Raw genomic sequence first — 24,991 nt, forward strand, 5'->3', positions numbered from 1 at the left:
CACCCAGGGATCACACCCAGGGATCACACACAGGGATCACACACAGGGATCACACACAGGGATCACAGCCAGGGATCACACACAGGGATCACACACAGGGATCACAGCCGGGGATCACAGACAGGGATCACAGCCAGGATCACAGCCAGGATCACACACAGGGATCACACACAGGGATCACAGCCAGGGATCACACACAGAGATCACAGCCAGGATCACACACAGGGATAACACACAAGGATCACACACAGGGATCACAGCCAGGATCACACACAGGGATCACACACACGGGATCACAGAGTCAGGATCACACACGGGGATCACAGACAGGATCACAGCCAAGGATCACAGCCAGGGATCACACACAGGGATCACACACGGGGATCACAGCCAGGATCACACACAGGGATCACACACAGGGATCACAGCCAGGATCACACCCAGGGATCACAGCCAGGGATCACACAGAGATCACAGACAGGATCACAGCCAGGGATCACACACAGGGATCACACAAAGGGATCACAACCAGGATCACACACAGGGATCACAGACAGGATCACAGCCGGGGATCACAGCCAGGGATCACAGCCAGGATCACAGACAGGGATCACACACAGGGATCACACACAGGGATCACACAGGGATCACAGCCAAGGATCACAGCCAGGGATCACACACAGGGATCACAGCCAGGATCACACAAAGGGATCACACACAGGGATCACACAGGGATCACAGCCAGGGATCACACAAAGGGATCACACACAGGGATCACAGCCAGAGATCACACACAGGGATCACAGCCAGGGATCACAGCCAGGGATCACAGCCAGGGATCACAGCCAGGATCACACAGAGATCACACACAGGGATCACAACCAGGGATCACACACAGGGATCACAGCCAGGGATCACAGACAGGATCATACACAGGATCACAGCCAGGGATCACACCCAGAGGATCACACACAGGGATCACAGCCAGGATCACACACAGGGATCACACACAGGGATCACACACAGGGATCACACCCAGAGGATCACACACAGGGATTACAGCCAGGATCACACACAGGGATCACACCCAGAGGATCACACACAGGGGTCACAGCCAGGATCACACACAGGGATCACACACAGGGGTCACAGCCAGGGATCACAGCCAGGGATCACACCAGGGATCACACACAGGGGATCACACACAGGGATCACCCACAGGGATCACACACAGAGATCACAGCCAGGGATCACACCCAGGAACACAGCCAGGATCACACACAGGGATCACCCACGGGATCACACACAGGGATCATGCACAGGGATCACAGCCAGGGATCACAGCCAGGGGATCACGCACAGGGATCACAGCCAGGGATCACAGCCAGGGGATCACGCACAGGGATCACAGCCAGGGATCACAGCCAGGGGATCACGCACAGGGATCACAGCCAGGATCACAGCCAGGATCACACACAGGGATCACAGCCAGGGATCACACACAGGGATCACACACAGGGATCACACACAGGGATCACACCCAGGGATCACACACAGGGATCACAGCCAGGGGATCACACACAGGGATCACACACAGGGATCACACACAGGGGATCACAGCCAGGATCACACACAGGGATCACACACAGGGATCACAGCCAGAGATCACACACAGGGATCACACACAGGGATCACAGCCAGGGATCACAGCCAGGGATCACAGCCAGGGATCACAGCCAGGGATCACACCCAGAGGATCACACCCAGAGGATCACACACAGGATCACACAAAGGGATCACACACAGGGGTCACAGCCAGGGATCACACACAGGGATCACAGCCAGGGATCACAGCCAGGATCACACACACGGATCACGCACAGGGATCACACATAGGGGTCACAGCCAGGATCACACACACGGATCATACACAGGATCACAGCCGGGGATCACAGCCAGGGATCACACCAGAGGATCACACACAGGATCACACAAAGGGATCACACACAGGGATCACACACAGGATCACAGCCAAGCCTTTGCCATGTTATTGGCGTTCTGTCCCCATCAGTCACATGAGAGCACTGCCTGCCACAGGCCCATGGAAGCATCACAGTGCTGGCATTTGTGTGATGTCAGTCACGCAGGGAGTCCTCACACCGGCTACCATATGACTCAAATCTCTTTTAAAAATTGGATCTTTTAATTAAAAAGTCGTCCTTTTGGATATTTCAGCACTTCTGGACATCTTTACCAGTGCAAATATTGTCTACAATGAAGCAGATCCCATTCTCCTCTAGTTTGTTCCCTGCTTAGGTCACTGAGATGTTCCAGTCTGAGCACTCCTGTTGATCAGTGACAGTGGTGGCACCTGCACTGGTGACACCTGGGCTCTCCACATCACTCCTTTCTTGTGTGGTGGCAGGGTAGGGTGCTGTGGGTAGAACACCCTGTTTGTGGTTTTTGTTATGGCACTGTCAGATTGCAGAGGGAAGGGAGGTTTTGCAGGGCTTTGTCAAAGCAAGCAACCTTGGAAGTCAAAAGTATAATCTTCATTATAATGAAACAGAAATAATGAAGGCTGGAGGCAGGTGTGTAATTCAAAGAGCGTGTTGTCAGAGACAATGGCAAAAAAGGAAATCAGTGTTTCTACCGCTCCTGAGATATGTTCTTTTCAGGCAACCAGTGAATTTATCATTCTTTATATTTCCAAAAGAGAGAGGCTAGCTGTTCTTTCCTTTTTCAGGTTAAATAGTTGGCCCACTTGATTTCCAGATTTTGAATGTTGCTGGTGAGTGATGTAATCTGTTTGCTTTGAACAGTGTGTTTACTTGCCTGCATTTACGTTGAGTAGGTGCCTTTTTACGTTTATAACTCATTTTCATTTTTAAAACCATTTGAAGATCTGCTGGGTAAAAAAATTGCAGATTATCTTCCCCTTATGCTTCCCTCTGCACCTCTGTTAAAATAATAATAATGTAATCACATCTTTCCTAGTGCATCATCGAGTCTGTTGATCTTATACAAACACAGATGTAAATGAAAGCAGGTCCAGAAATAATGCATCTCGAATGGACTTTCTTCACATTTTTTTGAAAATGAACATCTGATTTTCAGACTTGTGTTGTACATGCAAAATACATGAATCACTGAATCATCTGAATCACTAACTAACAGCAAGAGGAGGTGCAAACTTGAGCATCCCAGCACTTCTCTATTGCTCTTATGTCAAGCACCTAAAATAAAATGGTTTGAGGCTGTAGTCAGGGTGCACAACATTTTGGGAGGTCCCTGCCTCTGGTCTTGCCCTGAATTAGAGAGGTAAGTGCATGGGAAGAAACCTGTAACTCAGTTTTTTTAATTGGCAGTTAATATTTGGATTATTTTTGCTAAACCACGTGCACGTGGCACCAAGGGCAGACTTGTGGCAGCTCACACTGACACACAGGAGGGTGTGTGGCTTTGCTGGGTGCTCCTCTCCTGAGAGCTGGGGTGCTGTTCCTCACCACCAGGGCCAGGTGGGGACAAGCTGTGGCACTGATCCCCGTGAGCTGTGGTGGCTCCTGGCTGCACAGAACATCCATTTGTGTCCCACTGCTCCTCCTGTCTCCCTCCTCCCCGCCCGCAGCCCAGGCAGGGATGGTGCGAGCTCCAGAGATGTCTGCATTATTATTTGTTTAAAGGACTGACGAGCTTCCACCCTGCTCAGGAAATTTGGTTGGTTGCACATTTTAAATGAGGCCTTGGTGATTTTTTCGGTGGCAGGACTGGGTGTTTTTTTTCCCTGTGTTGCTAGGTAGAAGCAGGATCTGCTTTGCAACCAGCCCTTAGTCATGGACTCAGGCATCCCTTCCTCTTCCTCTCAGATGAAGGGGGGAAGCCTGAATCAAAGATTTCAGCAGTTATTGCCCAGATTTGTGATACAGAAACTGCATTTAGTGCAGTACAACATGATTGTGCTGCAGGGTAGGGGACTTTCACCTGAGTACATTGAGTCTTTATCAGAAAGGAGTCACTTAAATCACAGCTTTTAATGTGCATCAGCTTTCTTGGAGTAATACAAATATTTCACATTCAGCTCAGTCACAATCAAGTAATTGATCTGAAATAAATAACCACATATTTTAAAAAACACAACTGTTTAAAAATCTACATTGAAACAAAAAAAAGAAGCTGTAATCAAAACATTATAAATTAAATGAAAAAAAATATAAATATGAAGTGCATAACATTTTCCTGCTAGAACAGCAAAAAGTTGAGGCCTGCAGCGTTTGAATTTTGGTAGGAAGAGCTGGAATATAATATGCCTTCCATTTATACTGATGTCAGGAAAAAGTGATATTGAGTGTCCTAAGTGCTTTTTTTAAAGTAATTATATGCAGGTTAATTATTCAGTACTGCTGTTGTCCAATTAATTTTCGGTAAAGGCTTGTTAAAATCTCGGAATTCAAATGCTTAAAATCAAGTCCAGACGTGGGGACTCTCCAGGTCCCTGTGCTCTGGGATTGGTGTGGTGCTGGTCACATCCCTCCTGTCCTCCTGCAAGGCAGCACCTGCCCAAGAGCCTGACCAGGCTCCTCAGGTGTGTGAAAACCTCATAGTGTCAGAGAACCCAAATTTAGTAGGTGTGGAACAAAGTTTTGTTCATTGCAACAACAGAATTAAAACATTAATTGCTTTATGGTAGCAGTGGAAAGGATTTTCCTATTGCTGTGGTATTTGTGTAAGAAAAAAAAAGGAGACGGGAAAAAAAAGCCTAACAAACAGAAGAGAAAGCAAAACCACAGATTCAAATGATCAAAGTATAAATAAGTGTGTCTTTAGCATTGTAGGAGGTGCTTTCACCCCACCATTGAAACGTCAGTTGTGGTTACACGGCATAAACGAAATAGAAAGTAAAAAATAAGGAGAGAAATATCAAGTATACACTGATTTTAAAAACTGATTTGTTCTATTTATGAAAGGTAAAAAAGGCATTTTCTCTCCATGCTGCAGTGGAATGCCCTCCCTGCTCTCAGGGTGTCTGCACCCTGCAGACTGACTGTGCCAGTTCACATGGGAAACAGAGATTAAACTGATTCATTTCATCTCCTTCCAGCACTGAAAATTTTTGAACAAGCAAAAACTGAATTCTCCCACTGAGAATTGTTATTTGCTGATTATAGAGCGAGCTTTTCCTTTTCCCAACTTTCCTTTGGAAAGGGAAAGCAGGAAGGAGAGTGACACCTTTTCTGCTGTGAGGCGTGTTGCACAGACAGAGCTGCTGTAGCCAGTGAGATTTAGCAGCTCTTTGGCAAGGCCTCTTCATTTTCCATCACCTCAAAATTGTGCTGTAAGTACAGAATGACACGTTCCTACAAAACTGGTTTCTGTTGCAAGCAGAAGACTGATGTTGAGGAGATGCCCATTCCAGTTGTTTTCTGCTCCCAAGAAAAGGATGTCTTTGATATGAAGCAGAACACCAAAAATCAGCACTGCAGTGGAAAAGGATATTTGTATTTCCTCATTCTGTGCAGTGTTCAATCTCCACCCCAGCAGTGACTCCTGGGGACCAGCTGCTCCATCCTGGTACCTGCTCTGCAAGCCATGGCCAAGGTTGAGAGGATCTTTCAAACTCTTCCTGCTCTAGGATGGACTAAAGGATCTGCCTGTGGTGGTGAGGTCACAAAAGCCCAGGAGGATGGAATGGGAGCAGATCCTTTACCCTGGAGCTTTCTTCTCACGGAGCATCCTGGGTGCATCAGCATCTTGTGTCCAGTCTCTGTCCAGTGCTGTGTCACTGCTTCACCCCTCTCTTTTCCTGGAAGGATCAAGTGTGCAGAAGGTTTAATGTGCAGGGGCACCCGGGGTGCATGGCAGATGGGGAGATTTCCTCAAACAGGTCAACAGCAAATCTGGGAGGTGCTGTTCATTTCTGTCACCCGGGTTGGAGGGGTGTTCTGTTCAGTGTGAATGTTCTGAGGAACCTCCTGCTTGTGGTTCCTGTTGCTGTCATCATCAGGAGGATCAGAATGGAAACCAGTATTGCCATCAGCTCAGTTCTGCTCTAGAGTAATGCAATTCCCACCCATTCCCCTTTGGGAATCCTTTTGTCTGGAGCTCATTCTGGAGATGAAGGTGCTGAGAGCTGCCACCAGCAGAGCTTTGGGTCTGTCTCCTCCCAGGCACCCTGTGGGCCTCCCTGTGTCCAGGAGCTGTTTGTGGGAGCCTGGTTTGACAGTGAGGATGGGAAGGTCTCACCAGAGCTGGGATGATTTAGTTTGCCTTTGCCCAGTGGGCCATTTATCAGCATGGAAGAGAGTTGAACCAAAATTCTGGCCCATACCCAAAGACTGGCACTCAGCCTGCATTGAAATGTGGTTTATTTTTTTCCTGGGTTAAAGATTTTGGGAATTTCAGAGAAAAAGTTAAGATCCCCAATTAAGCTTGACAAATATTTGAGATATTCATCTACATCAATGTTATTCCAACTCGGGGATTATTTCCCTATTTTATTGTTTATGACAGCATCAAGAGAGCCGTGCTGTTTCTCCAGGATGCAGCTACTGGTGAATGGTTTTAGGTTTGTGATTCAACTGAAGCATTGAATTTCCAAGAAGCAATTAATTTCCAAGAAGCTTTAAATCTGGATTTCATTGCAGAGAGACAACGTCACATTGTTGGCACACACCTTACAGAGCTTCCTTTAGCCACAGGGACCTTGGCAGATCAGACACCACAGGAGCGAGGTTCTGTGGACTCTGTTGTCTCTTTCTAATGTACATTTCCATTTCATCCATGTTGTGAAAAAAGATGGAACGTGTTGGCAAAGGGGGCAGAGTGTTGGTGTTGTGTGAATGGTGAGGAGCGGAGCGAGGGTTGCTCAGGAGGCTCAGGAGGCTCCTGTTTGCAGCTCACCGTGGTGTCCAGGGGGATCTGTGGAGTTCCCCAGCAGCTGGCAGGGGCACTGACCCCGTGTCCAGCAGCTGGTGAGGAGCTGGGGGCTCCCAGAGCCCTGGGCAGGGTTTGTGCAGCCCCGGCTCCTCGGACACGGAACAGCCCGGGCGATGCTGGATCAACCCTTGGCACCCCCCTGGTCCCATCAGGCATCTCAGAATGTCTGTGCCACTGCAGCCCAGGCCCTGCACGCCCAGACCCTGCTCCCTGTCCATCCATCTGTCCGTCTGTCTGTCCGTTCTGCCAACAGCCCCGCGGTAACCCCGCGCGCTGCCGCAGCGAACGCCGCGGGCCCCCTGTCAGATGGACGGCACCAAACAAAAAGCACGATTCCCATTTTGAAATGGGGGTTTATGATTAACTTACGCCAGTCTAAGACCTTTTCTGGCAGTAATGTACCCTGAAATCTCCCTTTATTTTGTTACTGTACTTCTGGCTTTATCCCCCTCTCCGTTTTCTCACATGTAATTCTGCGTTAGTATTTATTATTTTTCTCTTCACCAAGGATTACTGGATTCTAAAAGGTATTTCAGACAACTCAATCAAATAGCTAAAAAGGGTTTTTCTCTTCAAAGTAAAGTATTATTCCTTTTTCAGTCATATAGAAAATAGTCAAAAAGTGAAATCTTGATGCACCCGATGAGAACAATAGATTTGTGTTCATCCTCTCCTTCTCTAAATTAGAAATCACAGTATAGACAATGGGATTTCTAAATCATATATTATACCTTATTCTCTGGTGGGAATAAAATGTTCATGTTTGCCTCCTTTTCTCTGTTTAACTTTGACTGCTGTGAACACTAGGAAGAATAACCCTGCAGCTTTTCTTTCTTTTTTTCTTTTTTTTTCTTTTTTTTTTTTTTTTTTTTTTTTTTAATCTATTCACTTTATACTTTTCAGACAGATTTTTCCCCGGGGTGAAACAAAGGTTAACTGAAATTTCCTCTGTTGTGTACCTGAACGAATCAGCAGTTTGAGAAGGAAATCCCATTGATGGGCAAAGAGAGTGACAGGCTCTATTTAAAGAATTCCCCCGACTGTGTGGTAGACCAACCATGCCATGAATTTAACTGTTCCTGTGGTCCCCATACTTGTACCCACCAAAAAGAGAGAAAAACCTACTTTGTTCTGCAAATGTTGCGCTAAGCTTTGAAAATCATGAGCCGCTGAGTTGTGTGAATTAACATGGCCAGCAGTGGCCAGTGCTGAAGGAAGCAGTGTCACAGACAGAAAACAGACAGGAAATTATGCATACTTACATAATGGAAAGGGGTTCATGTTTAGCATGTGTCCCTGCATTTCAGAGGTTTGGGGGTATTCCGCAAAAATGTGATTTACAGAATCGCCCTCTGCACATTTTTATTCCCACTCGGTACATGAGGTGCTCTAAACACAGAGATAAATGTGATAAATGTGATAAATGTGATAAATGTGATAAATGTGATAAATGACGGGGGCACAGAAGGGCAGAGGTGTGCAGGGTGGGTCTGTGCAGAGGCTGCTGGCCACAGAAACAGGGCACAAAATGTGGGGCAGGGACCTGAGCCCCCATGGAGCAGCAGGGCACACCAGCCCTGGAGTGACTCCTGCGTTTGTGGATGTCTGCTCTGGCCCCAGCAGCACATCCCTGCCTGCTGAGGTGCCCTGAGATGTCCCTGGAGCGGCCACCAGGCTGTGGGGATGGGAGCTGGGTCCTGCCTGACCGCCAGCCCCTGCTCTCTGGATGGTTTGTTTAAAGCTGGGGGGGCTTTCCCACCTTCGCAGGGCTGCTCAGAGCTCTGCGAGTTTCTTTTCCTGTTTGCTTTTGGCCAGCTCTGCCCTTGCTCCAGTCATCTGCTTACATTTTCATTAATTTTTTAAATTTCAGAATGGGTTGGGCGTTGTTTGTAGGATTTTGTGATGCTTTTCAGAAATGGCTGATAAAGGTTGCTAAGAATGAAGCATTGCAGAGATTTCCCTACTGCCAAATTACTGGCACATACATAATTTTGGTATGAAGGGGAGAGGCAGGAGAGCCTTTTTTTGCCATGAGAAAATGTCTCAAATTGAACTTCTGTCAACAATTCCATCGACAGATTTCCCTGCGGGACTTATGGATCTCTCTTAAAGAGATATTGACAGGTGTTCCATTAGACAGCAGGTGTTTTGTTTTTAGGGAAATCACCTCTTTGTTATCAGGGAGAAGTTGGGAAATCCCTGGAAATGGTGAGGAGAGGGTGCTGCTGCCCTCCCAGGGTGCTGTGAGCAGCTGGGTCCTGTGGGATGCACCTGGAGCTCCTGCCAGCACCAGCCCTGGCCCAGGTGTGCAGCCAGGTGTGCACCAAAACGTGCCCAGACCCTGCACACACACACCTGTGTCTGCCAGCACCTCTGCCACAGGGGAAGGTCTAATCTCTGAGACCCGAATCACTCACAATCAGGAATTTTCAGATATGTGTAATACGTCACAATGCAAAATTCTTACGGCTCTAGTGATTTTTTAAGGCTTATAATTTTTTAATGCTCTTCCACTGGCAGCAGAAGCTGTGTCCTGCTATGGTAAATATTGTTCAGAGATAGGTCTGAAACAGTCCTTGCCATGGAGATCTTACAGTAGAATATAATTAGAGTTCTCTATTCTGTAATATGCTATGTTAATTAGCAGTAAAAATCCAATTTTTAAAGCCCAGCTTTGAAATGTGTTTGCCCTTCAGGCCACGTATCATTGTGCCACAGCTTGAAGTGTCCTGTTTCACTGGGCTGGTCATACAGCAAAATAAATAAAATACATCTCATCATGTATTTTCCAATTAGAAGGAAAAGGGGGACAGGCCACTTGGCCTTCTTGTTTTGGGAGATTCAGTGTTTTATTTTCAAAGTTGGATGTCTGCACCTCTCTGTTGTGGGAGGAGGTGATGACACAAACCCTTGCAGGGCCTGTGTGAGCACGGATGTGTTTTAGGATGTGTTTTAGGACGTGTTTTCTGCCTGCCCTGATGTGATTTTGGGGTCAGCTGCCGGGCCCCTGGTGGAGCAGCACGGCAGATAAGGAAATTTGGTGAAGCGTTTATTGTTTATTCTGAGTCAGTGTTTTGTTCCGTGGAAGCAGATTGTTCCTCCGGGCAATTTCAGGTTTTTGACTGCTGGTCCTCCTTCTCCCTCCTCCCCTCCTCTCCCTGTCTGGGATGAAAGAGGGGAGGTTTGAATGCACATTGAACAGTGGTCCTAAATCTGGCTTCACCCCGAGCGCTGCTCAGAAATTTACATTTTCATGCTGGTGGAAGGATACATGTGAATCTCAATGATCTTTCAAAATTTTTCCTTTAAATAAAAGCAAAGCTGTTGCTCGCCATTCATCCCATTGTGCAGAGGCAGAGGACAGCCAAAATGTGGTACTTGATAAAGGAAGAACCTTGTGCAGGGCTTCCATTTTCATATAAATGGTGTGTATTTTACATCCTCTTCCTCCCTGATCTCCAGTTTGACATTTTCTGTAGTATAAATACAAGTTAGTATAAATACAAGCATAAGTACTGGAAGTTTATACAGTAAAGTCTGTTGTATTTTTTTAGTGCAGAAATATATAATCATAGTACATTAATTCATCTTAATCTTACTATTAAAGTTAGTGTAGAAATTAATATAATCTTATAAAGGAGACAGCAATGAAAAAATTAAGATGAGGAAAATTAAGAGCACAAATATATCAAAGATGTTCTTGGTTTTATTTAAGTGGCAGAAAGCTTTGAGTGAGTTTCATATGAGCGACTTCTCTTGTGAAGCAGGGGGAATCTGGACAGAGATTGTCTGAACAATCTTTGAACTGCTGTGTTCTGGAGAGTCAAAACGAAACCGAAGCCAACGCAAAAACACAGCAATCACAGCCCTTCCTTCGGGCAGGAATCCGCCTCCTGTGGGCATTCCCACCCTGAGGGAAGCCTGAGGAGCTCTGGAGGGTCCTGGCAGTGCCAGGACAGTGCCAGGCTGGCTGGGGATGGACACAGCCCCAGAGCTGCCCCCTCCCCTCCGCCGGGCTCTGCGGGTGGGAAAGCCTCCTTCATCCCTGGGCATCCCAGCTGTGTCCCTGGTCCGTGATTTGGGGTGATTTTGGGTGGTTTTGGGTGGTTTTGGGGTGATTTTGGGGTGAGTTTGGGTGATTTTGGGTGATTTTGAGTGGTTTTGGGGCCAGCTGCCCACCTGGCTGCCCCGCCACCGGGAGGAGAACGAAGGTGGCCAAGGGAGGCGAGGGCTGCAGAGATGTGGCAGGAGGGGACCCCAGCACCCCAGGGTGCTGCTGCTGCTGCTGGGGGAGCCCAGGGAGCAGCCAGGATGTGCAGAGTGGCCAGGAGCCACCCCGGAGCCACCCAGGAGCCACCCAGGAGCCACCCACCAGGCACCCGGGCTGCCTGCCGGACACGTTAATTCATCCACGTCAGGAAACAAAATCAGAAGGAAGGAAAAGTATCTGTCAGTTTGATGAGAGTTTTGTGATTTATTTCATTTTCTAGAGCCAGGCAGAACGCTGTGTTCAGCGAGAAGCGTGGCTGCAGATTTTTCTGTGTGTCTCTGCATCAGGATTTCACCTTGGTTGCAGAGGCAAGGCTCTCCCTAGGTGTTTCAGTCTGAGGAATTTATTGTGTGTGAAAGCAAAGCCTTGTGCAATCTGTTCTGAATTGGAATTAACTTTTAGATCACCAAACAGATTTGGTAAGGGGAGATTTTCTTGTAATATTTCATTCAGCATTAAAGGTCTTATATTTATTTTCTGAGCGGAGTATTTGAATCATTGTATCATGGTTTTCCCCTGTGAAGCTGGGGATTTTGACAGTGAAGAAGAGAAACTTGGTTGGTTTGCCCTCAGGAAGGACATGCCTGGTGATTAACAGGAGTTAATTCGCTGGTAATTCTGATCTGTGACCATTCTGCATGTGCATTTCTGTGCAACGCAGCACTTGCGGTGCTGACTGCCAAGGCAGGGCTTTGAATTACAAATACCTTTTTCATTATGAATTAATTTCCTTAACAGTCATTTAAGCTATAAATAATGCACTCAGATATGACAGTGTTTCCTTCCTTGCAATGATTAGGCCTCCAAAGGCTCCGTTTTCCCTGGAGCATCCCCCAGCTTGCTCCTGCCCCTGTCCCAGCCGTGCTCCGAGATCCAGGGCTGGGGTCATAGGGCAGCCCTGGCAGTGCAGCCACCACTCAGGGGCACACAGCACTCACACCACTCCTTCAGCTGGCCAGTGGGTGCATTAGCAATGGACACAGTCCTTGGCATGAGCAGGTGCTGGAAATAAAAATACTTGAGGGTGCTGTTCAGGTATGAGCTCTGATTGCTGGAAGAACCTGAGTGACACACCTTATATCTAATACACCACACAGCCAAAACTGCTGACTTTTTCAGTAAATGAAGAGGGAGACATACAATTGTAGGTGATGTAATTTTAATTTGTAGTCATCCACCTTCTAAGGGAAATGAATAGTGCAATCACAGTTGGAGAAATTTTTGCTGTCCGTAAACGGTGATGATGTTGTGATTTGTGTTGGTAACAAGGATGCAGGATCAGGATGGGACAGTTTGCATTTCAGAGTTTGCAGAGGTGCAGCATTAATTTGTGAGGCTGGCTGTGAAGCACAGGTGAGGCTGGCACCTGTCTGAGGTGGGTCCCCTGCAGTGTGAGGAGCTGCTGTGGGAGCACAGCTGTGTGTGCAGCCAGGGCTGAGCCGTGCTCACATGCAGAATTTTCAACAGCTCGAGCTGCATCCCCATCCCTTTAGCTTACTGCCCTTTCATTTCCTTCTTGGTTTGTTCCTTTTGACTCCTGCCAGCCCAGAGGCTGCATGTGAGAAGGTTATGGCGTGACAGTCGATAATTCAGTGTGTCCTGCTGATTTATTGCACATTACCAAACCCTGTTTGGAAATAGATTTGCTCAGCTTACAGTCTGGGTGTCTGAGGCTGTGCTCAGTCGTGTGGGCACGCAGCAGTCAGGCTGCAGGGCTGCAGACACTGACTTGGTGAATTCAGCAGGAGGAAAAGTGTTCCCTTGGTGTTCCCTCGCTCCCAGGTGTGCTGGGCTGGAGCTGGGCATCCCCACCAGCACGGGCAGAGAGAATTCCAGTGGCTGCAACCAGGACCTTTGGAGCCCTTGCCTCTGCAGGAATTAAATCCCCACCTAAATTTAAACCCCAGGGGTCAGGACAAGAGTGTGGTGTCAGGAAATCTCCTCCCAATAGCTGCACCTGTGCTGGTACTCAAGTGATGCAGATTTGGTGCCCAGTGGGTCAGCAGCTTTCCTTCACCAAAGATGGAACCAGTTTCTCTGCTTTAGTCCATCACACTCTGTTAGCAGTTCCAATAAATGCAATAATCATCACGTTGAATACATTGTAGAAAAATATTCATATAAATTAAATATAAATAATTATAATTTTGTTTTCCAGGAGAAATTGATGTGGACTGGTCCATCTCTCATAAAGACTTAGAGGTAAATACAGACAACAAATTTTTCCATAATTGCAGGATGAAGTGAATGGGATTGGAAAGGGCCTCTGTGTGTTTCTGTGGGACGATTAGCAGTGCCCTGCCACAGGAGGAAGGAGTTTTTGGGCTGGGGCTGGCACAGAGGCAGGAGGGGACAGGGATTCCAGGAGCTGCAGTGCTCCTAACAGACTGGCAGGGCAGACCCCAGCCCTTCCTGCTGCTGTCTGTGGAGCCCCAGGGCTGTTGCAGGCAGGCTGGTCCCTTTCTGGAGCCAGCAGGGTGTGGGGAGCAGGGGCAGCAGGGGGATGCTGCAACCCGGGGTTCCAGCGCTGGAGCGTCCGGGACTGAGCTTCAGCTCCGGCCCTTTTTCTTTCCAGTGTCCAGTACAGCTGACACAATCAGTGGACATTAACAAATTCTTTCCCTGAGGAGAAATAGTATTTTTATACCTCTCCTGCTCACTCCTCCAAAATTTCATGTATTTTTTTTTAAACTTGTGATTTTTACTAGGTAATGACAGTTGTAGATGGGGTTTTCAATTCTGAAAGTCTGTGTGAGGTCACTGAGAGAGAGACAGTTGTTTCCAGCTTCTCTCTTTTTTTCTTTTTTTTTTTTTTTCCTTTTTAAGTCTTTCTTTACAATTGCAAATTGCAGATTTCATCCAGGCTTGTATAGCATTGTACTTTGTCCAAGCAGTTTGCCTTAATGTGTGCAAGGGAAATGTAACTTGCATTTGCGATTGATGTTCATTACATCTGTGTTCGGGAGAAAATTGCAGTTTGTCCTGACATAGCACAGTGAGTAAAAGTGTCTTGGCTAATTGAGGAAAGCTCCACAACTGCAGTTTTAAATAGCAAAGCAGAATGTCCTGAAATGGAAGTTCAGACAAGAAGTTTTCTCCCAGACAATGCGTGTTTCTCTGTGACAGAATTACCCATTCCTGGGTGTGTAAACTGTGCAAGTGAAACATTAGATTTCTGCTGGATCACTGCCAGCAGTGACCTTTATAATTCCCAGTTCCCAAAGCACGGAATCTCAAGTGGTAAACGCGTTTCTCCCTCTGTTCCACCAGGCACAGATCTCCAACTACGCGGGCGCGAGGCACGGCAGCGTGCGGTACTACTCAGCCGCCAAAAACGTTACTTGTAGGAACTGCCACAGACCAGGACATCTTTCCAAGAACTGTCCCACTCCAAAGGTAAATGCAATGCTTAAATCACTTGAACATTCAGCTGTTTTCCTGGTACACCTTTGTGCTTGCTGTCAGAAGCGTTGTTGCAGTGGTTTGTGCTTTCTCTGGGGCAGCGCTCTGAGATGCAGGATTGCACAAGGCCAGTTTACTTTATAAAATTATCCCTCTCTTTGGTGATGTCATTCCTTTTATTGTTTTTATAAAAGAAAAAGAGGCAGAGTTATATTACACAGAATGGTTTGTGTTGGAAGAGTCCTTAAAGATCAGCTCGTTCCACCCCCCTGCCACGGGCAGGAACAGCTTCCACTAAACCGTGTGTCTGTAAACTGAGCAAAAAAAAGAAAAAATCAAGTGCCACACAGAAACATCGGTTTTTTTCATATGGTAAAACAGTCAATAAGTGTAAAATATTTTTCAATTGTCCTTTCAACAAGGAGAATATATGGTATCAGAAATGCAGCCTTAGTAAATAAGTGAAAGCAGAAAATGTAATGAGCCGTAATATGAGCAGTGTTGAAAACTGTGGATGAGGCAAAACTGGAGCTAACTTTAGGAGGCTCAGATAGGTGCCAAATTCTCCAAAAACTGTGGCTAGGGGTTTAAAAGTTGGTCAGTCAAGGGGAGCCATTGCACGACAGCCTGGATTTCATAGCAGGGTCTGTGACACCCTCTATCCGTGGGGCTGTTCCCACCCTGGGGAAGTGCCTCACTCACTGGGAAACTGCCTTTGCAGACATTCAGAACAGCTGTCTGTGTGCTCTGTTTGTCCCTTCAGGTGCTGAACTGTGTGCCCAGTGCCAGCCCAGTGCCCACCACCCACCCCCTGTGTCAGGGCAGGAGAGCTGGAGGGATTGACCACTGCCACTCACCGTGGCTCTGTTTGTGTTTCTGCAGAAAGTTCCCCCTTGCTGTCTGTGTGCAGGCAGAGACCACCTGCAGCACAGCTGCCCTGCCCGTTTCTGCCTGAACTGCTGCCTGCCCGGGCACTACTTCAGGGAGTGCCTGGAGAGAGCCTACTGGAACAAGCACTGCAACCGCTGCGACATGAAGGGGCACTACGCTGATGTGAGTACGGGCACACAGAGCTCTGTGCCTGCCAAAACTGAGTGTGCAGTGCCTGCAGCCTCCTGGTATTTCTGTGATTTTACATAGTGCCTGTGTAAGCGTGTGAAAATGTTGTGTGTAGTCATGGCTCGGCACTGTCAGGGTTTTCATGGGGGTTGGTTCGAAGACAACAAACCAAGGCATTGTCAACACTTAGCTTGGCTCAGTTTAGCGGGGTTGGACAAAAATTACCTTTTTCCTGGGGAGTGAAAGGTGTGGGGAGGTTGAAATCAGGAGGTGCAGTCTCTGTGAGTGCACCAGGAGGAAGCAAAGAGTAACTCTGGTGCATCAGCAATTCCAGTTTGTTTTTTTTTCACTATGATTAGATATTAATCAGTGAAAATACTATTAGAAGTAGTTTGAAGGCTTTGGGTTTGACAAGATCCACTAAAGTAAAGCCTAGAAGGAAAGTAAAGGGAGAACAAAGGTAGCTGTCTCTTTCTTTCATCTTATATTACGTTATTATGGTTTTATATATCACTAAAATTCAATCCTATGTGCAGCAGTCAAGCTTTTATCATATTTTTTCTCTTGAATTAAGTACAAAAAAAGGACAAAAGGCAAACTGGGATAATTTTGACATACATTCACACTTCAGTTTCTATCTGTAGATATGGCCTCTATGTTTGTCTTCCCAATACACCTGTGGGATAAACACTGGATTTTTTTAAACTCTCCTTCCTGCCTTTATTTCTTCTGTTTGGTCAAAGAGCATGTCACAGTGGTACATGAGACATGCAAAGGCATATTTGGGAGTTGCTATTTCTTGTGAGATGTGAATGTGTTCCAGGTGTACTTTTGCTTATGGCTAATGTGCCCACAGCACCTTTAAAGAATGTGAATTGTACATTTCTGCACCCTGGTTGGCAATGAGACATTACAAGCATTTAAATCCTGCCTGAGCCCTGCAGGTTATTGGGAACATCACAGCCTGTCTTTTCTCTGCTCATTTAGGCCCTCCTTAAATCAGAAAGGTTTTTCTTTGAGACTTAGGGCAGTTGTTGTGTGCTCCTGCATGGGAGGTGTGAGGCTGCCTGTGTCACCCACCTGTGTGAACACTGGGGCATCAAAGCCCAGTCCTGGACAGAGGGAGATGGCACGGCAGAGCAAAGCCAAGGGCAGCAGAACCCACAGTAAATCTTTGCTGAGATCAGAGCAGAAAGCCTGTGAAGGCAAACAGGTGATCAGGACACAAAGGGAACTTGGACAGGACAAGGTTGCTGCTGATGGCCTGAAGGTATTTCTGTGCATCTGGGGTGTTCATAGTGGGAGAAACCAGGGATGTCCCCATGCTGAAATCTCACTGTGTGCAGGGGAGCACCAGAGGAGGTGTCAAATGGAAGAGAATGTGAGGGTTCCTACAAATCTGTGAGTGCTGGCCTGTCACTAAACTGGGTAACAGCTGCCAAAAAGCTGCAGAGGAGCACGAGGGTGACATGGCCAGGCAGTGATGGCAGCGTGGTGCTTGGTGCATGGGGGGTGACTGAGCTGTGAATGCAAGGACAGCGTGTGGGCAGTGTCCCAGCAGAGCTGGGGGTCCCATTGCACCAAGGACAGCGTGTGGGCAGTGTCCCAGCAGAGCTGGGGGTCCCATTGTGCCAAGGACAGCGTGTGGGCAGTGTCCCAGCAGAGCTGGGGGTCCCATTGTGCACCAAGGACAGCGTGTGGGCAGTGTCCCAGCAGAGCTGGGGGTCCCATTGCACCAAGGACAGCGTGTGGGCAGTGTCCCAGCAGAGCTGGGGGTCCCATTGTGCACCAAGGACAGCGTGTGGGCAGTGTCCCAGCAGAGCTGGGGGTCCCATTGTGCACCAAGGACAGCGTGTGGGCAGTGTCCCAGCAGAGCTGGGGGTCCCATTGCACCAAGGACAGCGTGTGGGCAGTGTCCCAGCAGAGCTGGGGGTCCCATTGTGCACCAAGGACAGCGTGTGGGCAGTGTCCCAGCAGAGCTGGGGGTCCCAGAGTGCCAAGGACAGCGTGTGGGCAGTGTCCCAGCAGAGCTGGGGGTCCCATTGCACCAAGGACAGCGTGTGGGCAGTGTCCCAGCAGAGCTGGGGGTCCCATTGTGCCAAGGACAGCGTGTGGGCAGTGTCCCTGCAGAGCTGGGGGTCCCATTGTGCCAAGGACAGCGTGTGGGCAGTGTCCCTGCAGAGCTGGGGGTCCCATTGTGCACCAAGGACAGCGTGTGGGCAGTGTCCCAGCAGAGCTGGGGGTCCCATTGTGCACCAAGGACAGCGTGTGGGCAGTGTCCCAGCAGAGCTGGGGGTCCCATTGCACCAAGGACAGCGTGTGGGCAGTGTCCCAGCAGAGCTGGGGGTCCCATTGCACCAAGGACAGCGTGTGGGCAGTGTCCCAGCAGAGCTGGGGGTCCCATTGTGCCAAGGACAGCGTGTGGGCAGTGTCCCAGCAGAGCTGGGGGTACCATTGCACCAAGGACAGCGTGTGGGCAGTGTCCCAGCAGAGCTGGGGGTCCCATTGCACCAAGGACAGCGTGTGGGCAGTGTCCCAGCAGAGCTGGGGGTCCCATTGTGCACCAAGGACAGCGTGTGGGCAGTGTCCCAGCAGAGCTGGGGGTCCCATTGCACCAAGGACAGCGTGTGGGCAGTGTCCCAGCAGAGCTGGGGGTCCCATTGCACCAAGGACAGCGTGTGGGCAGTGTCCCAGCAGAGCTGGGGGTCCCAGAGTGCCAAGGACAGCGTGTGGGCAGTGTCCCAGCAGAGCTGGGGGTCCCATTGCACCAAGGACAGCGTGTGGGCAGTGTCCCAGCAGAGCTGGGGGTCCCATTGCACCAAGGACAGCGTGTGGGCAGTGTCCCAGCAGAGCTGGGGGTCCCAGAGCGCCAAGGACAGCGTGTGGGCAGTGTCCCAGCAGAGCTGGGGGTCCCATTGCACCAAGGACAGCGTGTGGGCAGTGTCCCAGCAGAGCTGGGGGTCCCATTGCACCAAGGACAGCGTGTGGGCAGTGTCCCAGCAGAGCTGGGGGTCCCATTGCACCAAGGACAGCGTGTGGGCAGTGTCCCAGCAGAGCTGGGGGTCCCAGAGTGCCAAGGACAGCGTGTGGGCAGTGTCCCAGCAGAGCTGGGGGTCCCATTGCACCAAGGACAGCGTGTGGGCAGTGTCCCAGCAGAGCTGGGGGTCCCATTGTGCCAAGGACAGCGTGTGGGCAGTGTCCCAGCAGAGCTGGGGGTCCCATTGCACCAAGGACAGCGTGTGGGCAGTGTCCCAGCAGAGCTGGGGGTCCCATTGCACCAAGGACAGCGTGTGGGCAGTGTCCCAGCAGAGCTGGGGGTCCCATTGTGCACCAAGGACAGCGTGTGGGCAGTGTCCCAGCAGAGCTGGGGGTCCCATTGCACCAAGGACAGCGTGTGGGCAGTGTCCCAGCAGAGCTGGGGGTCCCAGAGTGCCAAGGACAGCGTGTGGGCAGTGTCCCAGCAGAGCTGGGGGTCCCATTGCACCAAGGACAGCGTGTGGGCAGTGTCCCAGCAGAGCTGGGGGTCCCATTGCACCAAGGACAGCGTGTGGGCAGTGTCCCAGCAGAGCTGGGGGTCCCAGAGTGCACCAAGGACAGCATGTGGGCAGTGTCCCAGCAGAGCTGGGGGTCCCATTGCACCAAGGACAGCGTGTGGGCAGTGTCCCAGCAGAGCTGGGGGTCCCAGAGTGCACCAAGGACAGCGTGTGGGCAGTGTCCCAGCAGAGCTGGGGGTCCCATTGCACCAAGGACAGCGTGTGGGCAGTGTCCCAGCAGAGCTGGGGGTCCCAGAGTGCACCAAGGACAGCGTGTGGGCAGTGTCCCAGCAGAGCTGGGGGTCCCAGAGTGCACCAAGGACAGCGTGTGGGCAGTGTCCCAGCAGAGCTGGGGGTCCCATTGCACCAAGGACAGCGTGTGGGCAGTGTCCCAGCAGAGCTGGGGGTCCCATTGCACCAAGGACAGCGTGTGGGCAGTGTCCCTGCAGAGCTGGGGGTCCCATTGCACCAAGGACAGCGTGTGGGCAGTGTCCCAGCAGAGCTGGGGGTCCCATTGCACCAAGGACAGCGTGTGGGCAGTGTCCCAGCAGAGCTGGGGGTCCCATTGTGCCAAGGACAGCGTGTGGGCAGTGTCCCAGCAGAGCTGGGGGTCCCAGAGTGCCAAGGACAGCGTGTGGGCAGTGTCCCAGCAGAGCTGGGGGTCCCATTGCACCAAGGACAGCATGTGGGCAGTGTCCCAGCAGAGCTGGGGGTCCCATTGCACCAAGGACAGCGTGTGGGCAGTGTCCCAGCAGAGCTGGGGGTCCCATTGCACCAAGGACAGCGTGTGGGCAGTGTCCCAGCAGAGCTGGGGGTCCCATTGCACCAAGGACAGCGTGTGGGCAGTGTCCCAGCAGAGCTGGGGGTCCCATTGCACCAAGGACAGCGTGTGGGCAGTGTCCCTGCAGAGCTGGGGGTCCCAGAGTGCACCAAGGACAGCATGTGGGCAGTGTCCCAGCAGAGCTGGGGGTCCCAGAGTGCCAAGGACAGCGTGTGGGCAGTGTCCCAGCAGAGCTGGGGGTCCCAGAGTGCCAAGGACAGCGTGTGGGCAGTGTCCCAGCAGAGCTGGGGGTCCCATTGCACCAAGGACAGCGTGTGGGCAGTGTCCCAGCAGAGCTGGGGGTCCCATTGCACCAAGGACAGCGTGTGGGCAGTGTCCCAGCAGAGCTGGGGGTCCCATTGTGCCAAGGACAGCGTGTGGGCAGTGTCCCAGCAGAGCTGGGGGTCCCAGACTGCACCAAGCCAGGGGCAGGAGCTGTGCTGGTGGCATGTTGGGACTGGTGTAAAAATATAATATGCATGGGCCGGTTCAAGGCTGCTTTTGTGAAGGAAATCCCACTTCTCAGGGATCTCTGGAGTTCTTCAAAGGAGCAGGTTGACAAGCATGTGTGTAAACATGATCCAGTTGACATAGTCTACAAATTCCAAAGGGCGTTTTACAAAGTTCCTGACCAAAAGCTTTCAAGCAAACTAAACAGGCATGGAGTAATAGGATAAAGGTGGGATATGCTAGTGTGACACGGAAAAGGGTGAACAATGGGGCAACAAGATTTGCTGAGAAGGCTGAATTACTTACAGAGTCAGTGCTGTGAGCCAGCTGTGCAGAACTGCCCAAGAACTGTAAGAATCACAGGGAGAACACAATAAAATGGCAATTGAAATTGAGTGAGAATAAATGTAAAGCAAAATAATCCCATCCTGGCATATGGAATAACAGGTTCTGCATATTACTGTTCAGGTCTCAGATTCTAGTTATGAGATATGATTCCATAAAAAAACCAGTTTAGTCTTCACAAGCAAAAAAAAAAAAAAAAGCTGGTGGAATGTTAGGAATCATCAGGAGCTCCTGGGCACAGCTTTGGTCCCTGTCTTCTGTGTCCCTCAGCACAGCCACAACTGCTCAGGCTGCAAGGAGGTAGCAGAGGGAAGGGTCTGTGAAGAGCTTCAGAATCACAGGAGACAGTGGTGAGGGACCAGGCTGGGAAGAGACAGTCCAAGGTGAGTCTGTGTGGTCAGCAGCAGACCTGGAGGCTCCTTCCTCAGGGGTGCAGATCTGCTCTGCTTCCAGAGGAAATGGGAGCAGCTCGTGGGAGAGGAATCACAGAACCCTAAACATCAGGGTGAAAGGAACTGCATGGACCCCATGGCAAACGCATGGTCTGCCCAAGAGAGCCCAGCCAAACCCTGAGTGACCAGCTGTAGGGAACCTACCACTTTTCTCACAAGATTGTTCTCATCATGGAAGCTTTTCTCCTGTGTCCACCTGAGATCTCCCAGGAGTAACTTGTAGCTATCACTCCTTGTCTTTCCCTGCATCTTCTTGTTATCAAACATACTTTGGATGCTCGAAGGAAGCTGTGATTTGTCCTTCTCGGTAAGTTTGCTCCCTTTTGCTGTGACACAGAGGGTGCAGAGCAGGCTCTTGTGCACAGTCTGTCAGACTGAATTTCCACTTTGGTCCTGCAGTGACCGTGAGGCAGTTCAAGGTGCTTCCCTGACTTTGGTTGGGAAGCATTCAGAGTTACTGAAAACATTTTAGGGGCATGCATTTATGATGTGCTGGATCGCTCTCTTCTGCGAGGCAGTGCTGAGTCACACAGCTCCTCTCAGCTGGAGGGGCACTGGCAGCAGCCTGGCCTGGCACGGTGTCCTGGGGCCATCCCACAGCTGCCCCTGGGTGTTCAGTGGTGTCAGGAGCCCTGTGGGTGGTGAGCAGCCCCGCAGGGGGACTGCCTGGGGAGGGGAGAGGCGGAGGGGCCGTGTTCCACGCACCTGGGAGCACCAGAACACAGGTGGGCTCTGCCAGCAGCTGGCTCGGTGCCCTACAGCCCATCCAAATGCACAAATACCCAAATAAATACTCCTTCCCGTGAGCCAGCTGGGTGCTTCGAGTGGCATCTCCTCCCTCCGCGTGTTCTGGCAGCTTCCAGGGCGTGCAGACAGCGCTGGGCTCTTCTCTCCGGGGAGATTCCTTCTGCCCTTGCTGGTCCTGGCATCCCGCTGTGGGCTGGGATGGGGCTGGAGCTGCTGGGATCGCTCCACGGGAGCAGCTGGGATCGTGTGCCCTCTTCTCCTGGCTGGGATGGGGCTGGAGCTGCTGGGATCGTTCTGCAGGAGCAGCTGGCACTGTGTGCCCCACTTCTCCTGGCTGGGATGGGGCTGGAGCTGCTGGGATCGCTCCACCATGGTGTGCCCACTTCTCCTGGCTGGGATGGGGCTGGAGCTGCTGGGATCACTCCATGGGAGCAGCTGGCACTGTGTGCCCACTTCTCCTGGCTGGGATGGGGCTGGAGCTGCTGGGATCACTCCATGGGAGCAGCTGGCACGGTGTGCCCCACTTCTCCTGGCTGGGATGGGGCTGGAGCTGCTGGGATCACTCCATGGGAGCAGCTGGCACGGTGTGCCCCACTTCTCCTGGCTGGGATGGGGCTGGAGCTGCTGGGATCGCTCCAGGGAGCAGCTGGCACTGTGTGCCCCACTTCTCCTGGCTGGGATGGGGCTGGAGCTGCTGGGATCGTTCTGCAGGAGCAGCTGGCACTGTGTACCCCACTTCTCCTGGCTGGGATGGGGCTGGAGCTGCTGGGATCGCTCCACGGGAGCAGCTGGGACTGTGTGCCCACTTCTCCTGGCTGGGAGCACGATGGAGGGTTTGCTTTTCTCCTGAGCTCACCAGTGTCCTTCCCCCGGGCTGGCCTGGCCAGGGTGACCAGCAGGGTGACCAGCAGGATGACCAGCAGGGTGCCCAGCAGGGTGACCGGCAGGGTGACCAGCAGAGTGACCAGCAGTGGACCAGCAGGGTGACCAACAGGGTGACCAGCAGGGTGACCAGCAGGGTGACCAGCATGGTGACCATCATGGTGACCGGCAGGATGACCAGCAGGGTGACCGGCAGAGTGACCAGCAGAGTGACCAGCACGGTGACCAGCAGGGTGCCCAGTAGGGTGACCAGCAGGGTGACAGGCAGGGTGACCAGCATGGTGACCAGCAGAGTGACTAGCCGGGTGACCGGCAGGGTGACCGGCAGGGTGCCCAGCAGGATGACCGGCAGGGTGACCAGCAGGGTGACCAGCAGGGTGCCCAGCAAGATGACCGGCAGGATGACCAGCAGGGTGCCCAACAGGGTGACCAGCAGGGTGCCCAGCAGGATGACCAGCAGAGTGACCAGGAGGGTGCCCAGCAGGGTGACCAGCATGGTGACCAGCAGGGTGCCCAGCAGGATGACAGGCAGAGTGACCAGCAGAGTGACCAGGAGGGTGCCCAGCAGGGTGACCAGTAGGGTGACAGGCAGGATGACCAGCAGGGTGACCAATAGGGTGACCAGCATGGTGCCCAGCATGGTGCCCAGCAGGGTGACCAGCAGGGTGACCAGCAGGGTGACCGGCAGGGTGACCAACAGAGTGCCCAGCAGGATGACCAGCAGGGTGACCAGCAGGGTGACCAGCAGGGTGCCCAGCAGGGTGACCAATAGGGTGACCAGCAGGGTGCCCAGCAGGGTGCCCAGCAGGATGACCGGCAGGGTGACCAGCACAGTGACCAGCAGGATGACTGGAAGGGTGACCAGCAGGGTGACCAGTAGGGTGCCCAGCAGGGTGACCGGCAGGGTGACCAGCAGGGTGACCAGTAGGGTGACCAGCAGGATGACTGGAAGGGTGACCAGCAGAGTGACCAGCAGGGTGACCAGCATGGTGACCGGCAGGGTGACCGGCAGGGTGCCCAGTAGGGTGACCGGCAGGGTGACCAGCAGGGTGACCAGCAGGATGACCAGCAGTGGCCCAGCTTTGTCCGCCCGGCACCGCGGCCGTCTGCCCCGGCAGCGTGGGGAGAGGTCTCGACATCTGCCGGTGCAGGAGAGGCTTTGAAGGGAAGCATTGTGTGTTTGGCGCGGCGGTTCCCATGCGGAGGTGATGAAAAGTGTGTGTTTTGGCAAATCTTTTGTTTTATTGTGGTGGCTTGCAGCGGGGCAGCTCCAAGCAGCCGCTGCCTCTTTGACAAAGCACCAGAGGATTCTGTTAAAAAGTTGTGTTTAGTAATTGTAGTCGTCGTGTCAGACCATAACTGACTCGGAGCTGAAGGATTTTTGCGAGATGAGTAGCTGTGCCAGCAGGGACCCAAGTCTCCTGGGCCAGCCGCGCTCTCATTAAGATTTGCCGCTAGCCGTGGCGGTGTTCGGCAAGTATGTGACGTGCATGCTGTTATTGTATGCTTGGCTTGTCAGCCTGCAGCTTTCTGACACTCACTTATGTCACTCTTTATTCAGAGACGAAGAAGCTTTTGATAATTTGACAAGACAAGCTCTTAAACGATCTAGGTCATGGCCTTCACTGTCTGTGATTGTGAACATATTTCCTGAAAGCCCTGTCACTCATCACAGCTACATTTTCTCCCGGGGAGCCGCGGGCCCGTCCCGGTCTCCTGTCAGCGCGTGTATCCCGGTTTTCCGCCGCCGTACAGTAGCGGCTCCCGGCTAATCCCGGCCCCGCCGCCGCCCCGGCCGCTCGGCAGACGCCCGGCCGAGCGAGCCGAGAGCAGGAAGGGCCGCTTAGTGCCGGTTTTGTGTTTGCTCATTGTTGTGGAAATATGAGAACTGGTGGCAAGGGCCTCGTCTATTGAGCTCTCGAGTCCCGGTCTGCTGTCAGGGGCTGTTGGAGATTGAGTGTTTTATTTTCTTTGATGTTCACGCCGGAGAATGGGGAAGTGGGAATTAAACAACAGATGCATTAAGCCGTTGTTCTGGTAAAACAATAATTAGCACCTGATAAAATTCAATATGGGTCAGAACGTGCGGCGCCCAGCC

General features: G+C 51.3%; 1 protein-coding gene across 3 annotated transcripts in view; it reads left to right on the forward strand.

Annotated features, from left to right (window-relative positions):
• Positions 1 to 24,991, forward strand: part of ZCCHC7 (zinc finger CCHC-type containing 7) — a 95,616-nt gene that overhangs the window by 45,741 nt on the left and 24,884 nt on the right. For all 3 annotated transcript variants that reach the window (XM_033086493.1, XM_033086494.1, XM_033086495.1), the window contains 3 exons: positions 13,362 to 13,405; positions 14,474 to 14,599; positions 15,488 to 15,658. In XM_033086493.1, the coding sequence (XP_032942384.1) occupies positions 13,362 to 13,405; positions 14,474 to 14,599; positions 15,488 to 15,658 (341 nt within the window). The remainder of the gene's footprint in view (positions 1 to 13,361; positions 13,406 to 14,473; positions 14,600 to 15,487; positions 15,659 to 24,991) is intronic.

Source organism: Catharus ustulatus, assembly GCF_009819885.2.
Source record: "Catharus ustulatus isolate bCatUst1 chromosome Z unlocalized genomic scaffold, bCatUst1.pri.v2 scaffold_26_arrow_ctg1, whole genome shotgun sequence".
In the NCBI taxonomy this organism is placed as follows: Eukaryota; Metazoa; Chordata; class Aves; order Passeriformes; family Turdidae; genus Catharus; species Catharus ustulatus.